This window comes from Misgurnus anguillicaudatus, chromosome 15 (genome assembly GCF_027580225.2).
Source record: "Misgurnus anguillicaudatus chromosome 15, ASM2758022v2, whole genome shotgun sequence".
NCBI lineage: Eukaryota > Metazoa > Chordata > Actinopteri > Cypriniformes > Cobitidae > Misgurnus > Misgurnus anguillicaudatus.
The window spans coordinates 24,438,752-24,452,133 of record NC_073351.2 but is presented as its reverse complement, the minus strand read 5'-3'; the positions used below and the strand labels follow the sequence as shown (position 1 = coordinate 24,452,133).

At 34.9% G+C, this 13,382-nt stretch overlaps 2 protein-coding genes across 6 annotated transcripts in view; both read left to right on the top strand.

The window, feature by feature from the left end:
- Positions 1 to 323: 323 nt before the first annotated feature.
- On the top strand, positions 324 to 8,440 carry LOC129419410 (uncharacterized). Of its 4 annotated transcripts, XM_055174543.2 has the most exons (11): positions 326 to 389; positions 473 to 560; positions 835 to 913; positions 1,177 to 1,260; positions 1,436 to 1,509; positions 1,825 to 1,960; positions 3,562 to 3,761; positions 5,942 to 6,244; positions 6,460 to 6,630; positions 6,765 to 7,106; positions 8,135 to 8,440. In XM_055174543.2, the coding sequence occupies exons 3-11, from the start codon at positions 849 to 851 to the stop codon at positions 8,164 to 8,166; spliced, it is 1,407 nt and encodes a 468-aa protein (XP_055030518.2). In that variant the 5' UTR covers positions 326 to 389; positions 473 to 560; positions 835 to 848; the 3' UTR covers positions 8,167 to 8,440. The 4 variants fall into 4 exon arrangements, with proteins under 4 accessions (XP_055030521.2, XP_055030518.2, XP_055030520.2 ...); XM_055174546.2 differs by having other exon boundaries at positions 324 to 560; positions 1,436 to 1,458; XM_055174545.2 differs by having other exon boundaries at positions 332 to 560; positions 5,942 to 6,217.
- Positions 8,441 to 11,011: 2,571 nt separating this feature from the next.
- Positions 11,012 to 13,382, top strand: part of znf423 (zinc finger protein 423) — a 176,564-nt gene continuing 174,193 nt past the window's right edge. Inside the window, exons 1-3 of one of the 2 annotated variants that reach the window (XM_073853622.1) lie at positions 11,012 to 11,161; positions 12,350 to 12,485; positions 12,785 to 12,869. The gene's annotated coding sequence lies outside the window, so the exon portion shown is untranslated. Of the gene's footprint in view, positions 11,162 to 12,349; positions 12,656 to 12,784; positions 12,870 to 13,382 lie in introns of both variants that reach the window. The other variant, XM_073853621.1, reaches the window with a different exon arrangement.

The following is a 13,382-nucleotide window of genomic DNA, read 5'->3' as shown; positions in this document are numbered from 1 at the left end:
ATTAGTAACCAATAACCTCAGTACTGTATGCTACTGTATGTATCATGTTCCATAGCATTAGTTGTACAACTGTTGTTTAAATATTGGGTTTTTATTTTGTTTTATCGTTTAGCTACCTTTGAAAATGAAATTTGAAGAAGAAAAATGTGTAGAAGAAGAGGCGTGTTTGATTTTATGCGACGCTGGGCAGACTGACCCGTGTATGACATTAGAATAACGCGAGAACGAGTTTGCTTTCACGGTATTTTGATGTCATACGTTGTTAGGTCTGCGAAGCGTCACACGAAGGCTTTGTCGTCACGCTTTGTCAATGATCCGCCTGTCCTGTAGGATGCGCTACAGGCTCCACACGCACAGAGTCTGCTGCAGCAGGTTCACAAACCGAAAGCGTGAGTTTAAGCGTATTTTCAGCTACGACTTTACGTGAAAACAAATAAATAAAACGAATTTAAAATATTACAATTCTATCTAGAATGAACTAACGTTAGCATCATATCTGAGGAGTAAACATTTTCACGCTTATTGCAACTGCCGAAATACAACGAAGGATACGCAGGGAGGTTTGTTTTTATTTATCAATATTTGAAATTTTCTTGTCTCGAAACACTCATTTGACGAGTGTTGGAACTAAATATTATGTTAATTGACGACTGTAAGAATGTAATGATTTGTTTAGTAACATTACTAGCAGAATTTGTCGAATTTGCTTTTCGTAGCATTAGCAGTGTGTGTTGCTGTGCGGTCAAACTGGATTGCGTCTCGTGCAGTGTTCTTTGATTGTTCTTTTATGTAACTGTTACTTCTGGTTTTGTGTTGTTGATTTATAATGTGCAGTATTTTAAAAAGAAATGGCGTCGTGGCTGAAGAAGACTGGGGGCAGACGACCACCACCACCAGCTCATAGCGGAGGAGGGTGCGTGTGTGACTTATGCATGTATTTACTTGGATGTAGTAATAACTTCTTAATCTTAAACTCCAACAACATGTCTCATAATAACTTATTAATATCCAACTGAGCTACCTACAGTTTTATTTGTAATGGTTAAATACTATTTTAGAGTATAGTATAGTTCCCAACCTGCTTTCTGGCATGTTGCTCGGTAGGTTACAGTGTTACAGTTGAATCAACATGGATTGATGTTGTGTATCAAATTCATGTTGGTTTACTCTATACAGGGGTCCAATACCTCTTCGGTCTTACCGAATATCACCTTACCCCATCAAGGAGGACAGAACAGAAGATCTCCTGGTATCTGAAAGGTAGAGGAAATATCATGATTGTAAATGTGTCATCAAGGTGTAATACCAGTGCTTCGTTTTTTCTGGTTCTTGTGTATTTCTCCTAAATACACTTGCATTATTTTTCAAGGTTGTGGGAGAAGATTCTGTGTCTTTGTGTGTGACTATTGACCTCTTTGTTTTTGTACATTTATAGTTTTGAAAGCCAGGAAGAAGGCAGTGAGTACCCAGGCACACAGGAATATAAGCATTCACCACATCAGTCAGCTGGTAATACACATATTTTAATGTATTGTTCAGAAAAAAGGTACTAAAGCTGTCACTGGTCCGATACTCTTTCAAAAAGTAAACATTTATTAAAGGGTGCATATGAGTGTATACATATCTCTACCTAAATTGTACATATTAGATCCTTTTGAAAGGGCAGTATCCCAGTGATTGCTTTTGTACCTGTTTTGTGAATTGGATTGTATAAATGTGCCACTGCTTTTTAAAATGTGCATCATTACTGAATACCAAAATATTTGTTTATACCTTTAAAGTCATGCATTTCTTCTCTAATTTTATGTGTGTTTGTATATACAGCAGCTGATTCACCAGAAGACTATGATCCATCGGATCAACGCACTGCCATATACAACAAGTTCCACCAGCAGCTGTATGGAGAAGGTGCTAAACAGCCTGCCGACTGTATCGTCTTGTCTGTGAACAATCAGAATGTGTGAGTACATGCCACAAGTAGTCGCAAAAGTCTGTCACTGTCATCTTTTCTTCCACTTTTTGCAGGTTCATTTAATACTTTTAAATCAGCACGTAGTAAAAAACATATTAAAGGAGCACAAAGCAGGTAACCTTTTGAAAAATGGGTTCTTTTAAATGTTTAACTTTAAGGGTGGGGAAGATTTTGCATCAGAAACCATTTTTAAATCCATGCAACTTAAACGGTTATAAAAAGTTCTTGAAAAGTAAAAACAAACTTTTAAATTTCAAATGTTTTAAATATTTAATATTAATATAGTTCATATTTATACCAATAAAACACAGGATTGTGTTACATATAATCTGTTTGTCTCCCTATGGAATTCCAAATTAATTTATTTAATAATACACACAACATTAACTTTGTACTTTTCCATGTTTATAAATTGATAAATCCACTTGACTCTTATTGCTATTTTACACTGCAAATCCATCATCCCAACACAGTACATGACATACACATTAAAAATGTTTTCACCTAAAATATTAAAAGACACTTGGAAAAAGAGTTGTAATAATTGTTTAGGATATAATTACATTAATAAAAAACATAGAACTAAATAGACAAAACAGGATTTGAAATCTAAATCCTTAATCCTTACAAATGTTACAATACATAATTTATGTTACAAACCTTGCATCATTTCATTGTCTCACTACCGCTGCCATATTGCTTTAGAAATTTTAGGCAGCTTTTATTTAATGTTAAACATTTATCATTATATATGAAGAGTTCAGATGCAAAAGCTGCTAAATGCCACCCTTCAAATGCTCGCGACACCTATTCAAAATATGTTCATCAAATACTTTTGCGTCAAATCCGCTTAATCCCGCCCTCAGGCCTTTCAGAAATACCGTTTTTTTTTTTTGGCAAAATCTTTTTAGAGTCTGATAAAAAATGCTAAGTAACAAGAAATAATGCCACCCACTTTGCAGGTTTTGCATCCAAGCTCTTCATATACATACATGCATACATACATATTTACACACAGATATACAGATATATGCTCAATAGTCAAACTCTATTTGTTTTTCAATCTATTAAAAACAAGTACTATTGAATTATTATACTAAATGCAATTTTGAACTTAGAAATTCCTAAAGAACCTTAGAAATGACCCTGTTTTTAAATGATAATGTCTTATAAATGTGTTACTAAAATCTAAATCACCTTTACACACACACATTTTTACAAGGTCTTTGGTACAACTTTGGTGCAAAGTCTTTAGTGTTTAGTTTTTGTAAATCTGTCAATGTAAAAATGGTGAAAATGAGATTAAGCAAGATTCCTTTTAAACCTTACATTTCTTACTGTGAAATCCTCCTATACCATGAGAACTTAACTCACAAAACAATAACTGTTCCTCAGACAAATCAATCTTATATAATCTCTTTTAATATTGTTAAAATGGTAAGAAGAGTTGGTTTATTAAATGCTAACTGATTTCTTACCCAGCAGATATAAATCGGGCCACACAAAGAAGCCATGCCCCCTCACATGTGCTCACCTCTTGCCCTAAAGCATAGTGCTTAATAACCAAATCTCTTCTTCTTCTTTCAAAGGGATTACCCCAAATCCATAGGCCAGTGTTTGCAGGAACGTGGCCTCTCGGTGGAAATGCTTTACCTGCAGGCGGAATCAGGCCTCACCCGTGCCCTCCAAGATGTCCGTTCTGACGGTTCCCCCTTATGTATACTCGTCGAGCAGACTAATATAACACTGTCCTCGTGCACTGTAATCATATTTTCAGAGTCCCTCAAAAGTAAGTCCAGTCTCCCCCAACAAAACTACTTTCAATTCATTTAATACTGTAGTTTCGTCACCTTATACAGTAGCTAAAATGAAAAGTACTCATGACTTAGTGGTGAGCATATTTACACACTTTCATTAGATGATATATGGCAAATCACAGATGTTCTTAATATTATTAGCATACAAATGATTTAGAAGCTATCAACTTAAACCGTGCTGAAATTTCAACACAAAACTCAATCTAATTTCTCAAGTCAGTTACACCAATTTTGTGTAAAAACCTTCTGCGCTGAATTTAAATTTGTTTTATAAACATGTCACAATGTGTGATTTAGGTTTTGTGAACAAGCTTTTATTGCAGTTAAACTGTGTTGAACTTGAGAGCAAACCCATCTTAGGTGAGATACGTTTTGTTGCTCATTTAACATGCAAAGGTGGGCATTTTAAACTCCACCAAAAAAGTGACCTGTTAAATTCATCGTCAGAAAGAATGTTTAAAGTGTCTATTAATTTTTGCTAATATTCGTTAATACCAATACAATTGCTTATCTCAATGAGTTATACATTAACTAATGTTAACAGAAGCTTATATATGGGTAAATGTTGAAATTAACACACATGCAACATATTAAGCTCCACTTAAAACTATCAATTTAAGATTCCACATCACCAAACAAAAATCTTTTAAAATAGTTTTTGTAATATACATATTTTTTTGTCTGTCTGTTTTACCTTAAGGATTTTAAAACAAAGCAAACATTATTAGTATTAGTTTAATAGTAATCCACGTAATACAGTATGCATTCTTTACAAAAAGGATACCAAAATTAAAGAGAACATTTTAAAATCTATTAAATAGATTGGGTTCAAATACTTTTTTTATTGCGCCTTTAACAATTTCCAAACAGAATATTCATTATTAATTGAATCATTATTAACACTATTGAAGCAGAAGCAGTAATTTATAATTGATGTATGATTTTTATTATAAGTCTCAAAAATATAAAAAGTTAAACTTTAGAGTTAACCTCACATTAGAGGTTAATGCAAAAAAATCTTGTTAAACTGAAAAACGCCCTAGAACGAACAATAATTTCGCTTTTTAAAGGTGCAGTGTGTAAATTTTAGCAGCATCTAGTGGTGAGGTTGCGAATTGCAACTAACGGCTCAGTCCACTGCTCACCCCTCACTTTTGAAACGCATAGAGAAGCTACGGTAGCCACCACCGGAAAAACATGTCATCGACGGAGACAACTTAGTAAAAAAAGTTTGTCCATTAAGGGCTTCTGTAGAAACATGGTGGCACAAAATGGCGACTTCCATGTAAGGGGACCCTCGGTGTATGTAGATAAAAATGTCTCATTCTAAGGTAATAAAAACATAACGGTTCATTATAAAAAGGTCTTTATACATCCCTGATAATATAGTTTTGTATATTATTTTGCATTTCGGTCCATAGATCCTTTTATAAATTACACACTGCACCTTTAAATCCTAAGTTATAATTCATGCTCACCACTATAAAATACACTTTTTTTCAAGTAGTTGTGCTGTTAAAGTTATATACAATAAATAAGACTTTTTTTATGTTGTGGCCAAAACTTCTATACCTATAAAATCTCACCATACAGGTAGGTTTTGTTTTAATTTCAGTATATATGTTAATTTATTTTTTGCTCTATCCACTGAAGTTACAATTTTAAGTAACTTTTTTAATTCTTTCCAATTTTGCAATTGTATGTTTTGTATTTTAAAGCTTTTATTTTTTTCATACTGCATGTCTTACGTCAAAATATAATATGGTGAACTTTTAAAAACAATGTTTCAACAAAAATAAAATCCCTAAAAAACAATTATTAAAAGCACAATGACAATGATCAAATGCACATTGCTTTGCATAAATTACACAGTAAAATATTTTTTTTAAGTTGTAAAATCCAGTATCAGCTTTCCCTCTAAAATGTGTATCTTCACTTAACTATCCACACGTGTAATCTCCTAAATGTGTCCTTTCACTGCATTCTGAATTTGAATGTCCTAATTGGGTTAAGCAGTGGTTGACAGACTGCAGTGTGGTGCTGATGAAGTAAAACTCTTGTGTGCACTGCTTAGACTGCAGCGACTCACACTGTGAGTTCCATATGTAACCCCCGAAATCCTTTGGCTGACCCCTCTGCTGCCTCTCTGCAGTACATAGAAACATGCCCAAAGAACAGGCTTTGGAGTTTGTGATGACGGAGTTTGGCCGCATGAACGCTGCAAGGCGGGAGCCGGACCCCACGGAGGCAACGGCACGGGTGTCTAAGCTGACGGAGGACTTCATGGAGCGGGCCAAGCTGGAGCGCCACGCTGTTCCCCCTGCCATACGCCACCTGCTCTTCCTCCTGGCCGAAGGTTTGCACCTTTACTCAGAGGAACTTACCACTCTGACGGACTACCTTCAAAACCGCCAGGACCATCTGCAAGGTGAACATGTTACAACGTCCTGCCCTGGTTGAGTTACATTCATCTTTTTAGAATTACTTATTTATTTAGTTATGGTGCAAAACTCATTTACTTCAAATGTGGGGTATAGCTAAAATTATCGTATTCAAATATCATATGATTATTAACCCTAGCTGATATATTTATGTTTGTCTGGAGCAGTATCATTTTTAAGGTTAAATTATTAGGTAAATTCACTAAATATTTTCCCCTTTCTTTCTCAGAATCGTCCTCTGAGGTACAAAGTGATAGGTCTCCTGTGGTGAACAGTCTGCCTCCAGGGTTAGGAAAGCCCCCTCCTCTTCTTCCTGTTGGATCTGGACCTTCACCAAGAGAACGGACAAACCCACCATCAGGCTCGGGCAACACTCCTAAAGGTCACGTGGGATCACAAGGTTTGTTTTAGGGGGGATACAAAATGAAAATCATCAAGTGAAAAAAATCTAAACAGCATTTTTTCATGCTTCATATAATGTACATTTCTATAATAATTTGTCTAACCAGTCTATTATGTTCTCTGGATTTCCAGGCTCTTATCCCAAGACAAAGCCACCACCTCTGCTTTCGAGACCCACTGCCTCCCACGATCCAATACCCTTACGTCCCAACCGCTTAAGTCCCCAACCATCTAGAGGGCCACCTTATGGTCCTGACAAGCCTCTTCTACAAACTCCCACACGTGGTCCTCTGCTTAGCCACTCATCTCGTGGTTTCCACTCCACTCGTGGGCATCCGGTGTCTCATTCAGTGCGAGGACCATCTTTGATCCGTGGACCCCCACCACAGAATGGCCCGCGTGGTTCTGCTTTACTACGTGGTCCAAGACCACCACCACCTTCACTCAGGAGCCTTCACGTGGGAGCTCCAACAGGTCTGGTTTGTTTGAGATGAAACATGCTGTCTGATGTAGGAATGGGACGGTATAAAAATGTCATAATCATGATTATAGCGACCAAAGTTATTACGGTTATCAATATTATCATAGTTTTGTTAAAATGAGATGGAAATGTTCAAAAAGAACTGATACACACACTGAAAACATTTGAACAAATTTTATTTTTGAAAATCACAATTTAATATTTAATGTCCCTGAAATTATTTCTATGGTAAAAAAAAATCTTTCTAATAAATTAACCGTGAATAAATACAATACATTATCCCTTAAATGCACTGCAAAAAATGATTTTCAAGAAAAAAAACTCTTAGTATTTGTGTCTTGTTTTCAGTAAAAATATAAAAAATTATTAAATTAAGATGCTTTTTTGATGAGCAAAACAAAGAAAATAAGTCTACTTTTTAGACCAAAAATATCAAAGTTAAGTGATTTTGTGCATAAAACAAGAAAAAAAAACCTGCCAATGGGGTAAGCTAATTTTTCTTGAATTTTTCTTGAATTTAGTGTTTAAAAAAATGTTCAAGTTTTTTTGCTTGTTTTATGCACAAAATCACGTAAGTTTGATATTTTTGGTCTAAAAACTAGACTTTTTTTTTCTTGGGTAGTTTTGCTCATCAAGAAAAAGCATCTTGATTTAAGAATTTTTAGATGGTTTGACTGAAAACAGGCCAAAAGTACTAAGAATTTTTTTCTAAAATAATTTTTTGCAGTGTGCCAAAAAAAATATGTTGCATGTGCGCGTCTGCGTCAAACTGATTCTGGCTCGACAGGATGTACCGCAAGTTTTCAAAATCATGGTAATCAAACACGGTTGTAATGATAATTAAATTTTAAACGATAATACTAACGGTCAGGACATATTATCATGGTTAATCGTGAAACTGGTAATCGTCCCATCCCTAGTCTGATGTAACTGTATCAATCAATGTTTGTATCAATTTGGCAGAATCTGTATTTAGTTGCTTAAAATTTTTGGTGATCTTGTTCTTCTTTTGTTTCACTAGGTTCACGTCCACCTAGGCATCTGCTTCCTTAATTCATTTAGGACACCTGAGAAAATCAAAGGGCAGTATGAGTACAAGTTGGAGATTTTGGACTTTGGGACGTTTTATAGGTTGTTGTTGTGGTTTTGTTTTTTTTAAGAATTTATCTTTGTTAGTTACCCTTTCATGTTTGTTTATTGTCAAAGGTTGTTGGTTTGGGGAAAAAACTGGAATTGTGTTCTTTATGGTTTTCAAACATGCTCCCTTCTACAGCTGTATACATTTTTGTATTATAATAAATATCCAATTTTCATGGTCTGGGAACAATGGTTGAATGTGTTGTAATGTTTAGATTTTCCACATTAGAAAAAATAAGGGTCTGTAAACAGAAACGTATTAACATTTGCATTTTATGTTATGACTATATATTATAATGCATAAATTGCTGTCGATACTATCACATTTTTTTTAACAAAAATGTACTCAGGAACAATCGTTTAAAAAAAAAACACCACACGAATAGCTTATTAACAATTGAATTCAGATGCGAAGCGCCACCTCTGTCAAAAATGATGTAATGATATTACTCGAATGCTTTCTGCATATATGCGCTCATCAAATACTTTCGCTTCAAAGTCACTTAATCCCGGCAGGATCTAATAAAACATACTAATTTACAAGAAAACATGGCAGATACGCTTTGAGGCTTTTGCATCAGAGCTTTTCAATTGTAATCTTGAGTCTTTTAAAGGCGAAGTGCACAATGTTTGAAAGCCAATGTTGATATTTGAAATCACCTAAACATACACGCCTCTACCCCAATAGAATCTTTTGATAGACCCGCCCCACACATTCGCAACCCCGGCAAGGATGTCGGTTGCTGATTGGCTACAAGTGTGTTTTGGTAGTCCCTTTTCCAAAGCGTTTTTCAAACATTGTGCGCTCCGCCTTTAAGGCATGCAGGAATGACCCTTACACATTTGGGTTGGAAAAAATCTATATTTCATGTGAGGTTAAATTACCTGCAGTTTTTGGATCATACCACAAATTCAAGTCTGGACATTTCCAGAATACCAACCATTTATTCTTTGGAACATTGTTGTATTGGAACAAAGTGTCCGCTGCTTTTAACAGGTCTTTGGCTGGTTGATTCCGGCACCCCTTGTGACGTTTGGCTTGATCCATGATGCTCTTGATGGAAACATGCCTTCCAGTTTCTCTTGCTGAAAAGAGAAGTCATTCACGAAGCTACCACCACCATGCATGATAGTAGTGATGGTGTTAAGTTGGTCTTTTACCAAACACAGGACTTTGCTTCTAGTCCAAATAGCTACATTTTAGTCTCACTAGACCACATGACCTTTCTTTTTGGAGCTTGGATTGTTGCTCTGTTTAAGATAAACTGGCCTCAGGCTTTCAATCTCACAGCTCGGTGGACTGCTTCTGAAGCTTTAAAAGGAGGACAGCTCTGATTTAAAGTTTTGGTTGCAAAACTGAGAGTCTGTGATTTATATTAATCCTCTTAAACAGAGAGTTCAAATACAAGTATCAATAGAAGTCAAAACAGTGTATTTTATATGCACCATGAAAACTGTATTAAACCTACTTGTATTGATGATTAGATAAACATCATCTCATCAAAATGCTTGTGGGTTTGTCTCTGAGAGTGTGGTGTTTAACCTGTTTTTTTTTTTTGGTGGTGATTTTCTGTTAAACAACGCAAATGTTTGCTTTCAGTCTCATAAAACATTGGGAGATATATTGGAAAGAATAAGAGTTTTAAAAGATTGTCTTTAATCCCAGCAAGATGATAGATAAGGTAGTACACTGCTAAAAGCCTTTGGAAGAAAATCAATGGGTACAGTAGGCCAAGTTCATAAAACCATAAGCAGTATGGAACATAGAGACAAAGGTGTGGATGCAAAAAAAAGAATGTGAGTATACTAAATATACCAGTCATTTGTAGTATACTGTACTTACACTTTGTTAATGTTTATTATTGTAAATTATGGACTAATGTTAATTGAAATAGTAATAAATACTGTAGTATACTTTGATATTTGTGCTAGGGTTTGAAACTCTACTACCCAATAATATTAAAGCTTGGTATTATAAACACTAAGGTACTTAAAAATTAAATAAGTTTGCGACGCAGCGAGCATCACTTTTTTTAATTATGCTTTAATAACATATACAGAACAATACAATATATGGAAAATAGTAAACAATATCGTGGGTTACATTACATAAACATAAATATAAAGAGAGTTAAGCCATCTTAAAGGATTGACACCATTGTAGAGTCTTACAAGCAACAGTATTTTTTCCTCAAGGAAATTAAATATATCAATATCTTTCTTAAAGATAAAAAAATTAGTTTCTTTGAGAATTTGCATTTGTGAATATAAAATTTAGCAAGGAGAAGCAGCAGGATAAGAATACATTTAAAGTGACAAGGGTCTAATCTCATAATTTCATCAAATAACACATTTTTTTGGTTTAAACAGAAATTTACAGAAAGATATATTTTAGCAAAATTTGAAAAGTCAACCCAAAATATTTTGCAGTATATACATCCCCAAAATAAATGAAGGATTGTCTCATTAGCCTGATGACAAAAGGTGCACAAGGGGGAAATATTATTATTGAATTTAGCAAAGTTATACTGGGTAGCAATTGTTGAATAATTTTAAAAGAAATCTCAACAACTTTATAAGGTAAAAATATTTTTTCTGAAGGAACCAGAAATCTTCCATCAAATTTGTTTTTCCAAAGCAAGCACCACTTGTTGAGAGTCAGGCCACCTGCGTGAAGAACTGTAAGCGCTCGTTGTTTGGCTCTCGCGAGAGCTACGTTGCTGCAACAAAAAATCTCGCGAGACCTTCAAGCCGGGTACACCAGTGGTTCATATGTAAAAAACCCTCAAGATTACTGTTTCCCCTCAAGATGCGCGTAGAATTTAAACTGATTTTGCGATTTCGTTGCCTTTCAGCTCTACTCGTGCGAGCGAGTGGACGGGTTTGCAGCACTTTCTAAAAAGCAGTTGAGGTATCGTTAAAATGTTTAAAATTCTAAACATTTTAAATTGTACAGTGTGCTTTAGGTAATAACTGAACATTTTTTATTATTTTTTATTTTAAAACTTTAAAACAAACAGGACACATTTGACTATTAACATGACTATTAAATAAAGACTATGACGTGTAAAATTATTTAAATATGGGTATTAATAACTTATCACAGGCTACTTTTAGATATCGTGCAAAATTCCTTTCCACAAATTCCACATCTTTATCCAGTAACGTTAAATTCGTTGCGATTTCACCTCACGAAGGTAAGACGAATGAACGCGACTATACACGGTTTATAGTTTATATACTAACATGCTTGCGTTTGTTGCACAAACATTGTTTAAAATGAACCATATTACAAAAAGTTTTGAGTATGTTTAACTTTTTAATCGTGTGGAGAAAATCAGCAAGGCGTACGGGAATCTGAGTGTACGTTCTGTCTAACCACTAGATGGAGCTGTAGACTTGTGGACCGTACACGTAGTTAATTTATGATTCTGATTATCAAACCTCAGAACACTGTTTGCTTTTCTATATTTCCTTCTCAGATTAGATTTCATTATATTTTGCTCGACTCTTTCTTTTAAAAATAGACTGGAACATTTGTTGCAATTTCATACAATGTAAATCGAAAATTAACCTAAAAATTACTTTCCGTTTTAGGAATACATAGCTGGCATGAATGTCTTATCCTCAATAACAGCAAACAGCATTTTCTCAAGCAAAATGAACTATCAGGAGAATAGTTTGCTCAGTGTAGCTACTGTGCCTTGTGTAATTTAATAACAAACCACTGTGTATTTGTGAAATGTTAGTTTGTGCAGATATTGCTTTCAGAATACTTAATATTGTGCCTGTGGACAAATATATAGATTAACTTATATTACAAACCAAACATAGGAGTAACACATTATATACTGGAAAGAAATAGATGCTACATGATTAAAAGAAATTATACAGTGTGTATTGATACTAATTTTGATTAATATTTGATATTTCGTAGTGATATTTTATCTAAGTTGTTTTAAAGCTCTGTTTCAGATCATTAGATAACGAAAGTATTTTAAGGTGAATCTTCATAGACGTTGTGTGTGTCTGTTTTTATACACTCTCACTAAATTGGTGCATTTTACAGCTGTTTGTCTCTTTAACTCTTTGATCACAGACATTCGACCGTAGCTGTAAAGTACCCGTCAAGTCTCAAAATAATAGAGGCCTGGATCTGCTCCATTTCACCAGCTGGAAGGTGTTGATTGGACCTTTTTTGGGGAACCAAGCAAGCTACAGCTCTGCTATAGTTGGTAAATGCATCAAAAGATGGATGATTTACTGGACAAACGGCGTAAAGCTAGCTTTCACCATACTCCCGTGTAACGAAAACACAGACATGCCTCATTTCAGTCCCACGATATGCATTCACTTACTGTCACAATACCCGTAATCACACAGAAGCACTTTTTTCAACGCAGAGGTACACACTTGCCATTCCTGCACAACTGGATATCAATCAAAATGTATCACTATGAATATTCTTGGCATTATTGTGTTAGAATTCACAGATACTCGGGTCGGCTCTAAACGCAATGTGCTTCTTTGTTAGAACTGCACCACACTGTGCTCCTGTATACTGCTGTGAGTGAGATCTTCATTAGAAACCTTGAGCCCTTCACCAGGATCTGTGCCAGGTACTCGGTCTAACAGCCAAACATGTTGATAATTAAACCCCTGTAATCGAGAGGTGTTATCACAACAATTAACAGCAAAAATGTGAGGGTATGATAGGGTGTCTGAGAATGTGTGGTTTTGTACTTTAAATTGGAATCCAAATGTTATACAATTATGTTAATCAGATAATAATTTGTATTTAAAATGTGCCGTTATATATTAATTCCCAATAATTTTTTATTGTACAATGCATTATGACAATCGAATTGAAATACAAAAATGAAATCAAAGCAAAGTAGTTAACAAGTAGTAGCTAAACAAATGTTGTTTATTTAGTAATTTAAGCGTAATTGCATAGTTTTCGTATATATTTTACAAATAATCCCATCTTGGGAGAGAAAGAGCAGATGATTTCAACATCATTTCTCTTCCGTTCTTTTTTCCCAGAAAACACATTTGTCTCTCTCCTACTTTCCCTAATTCTCCAGACATATTCCACTCTTTCTTTTCCCCCTCACCCTCCTCTTTTCCTC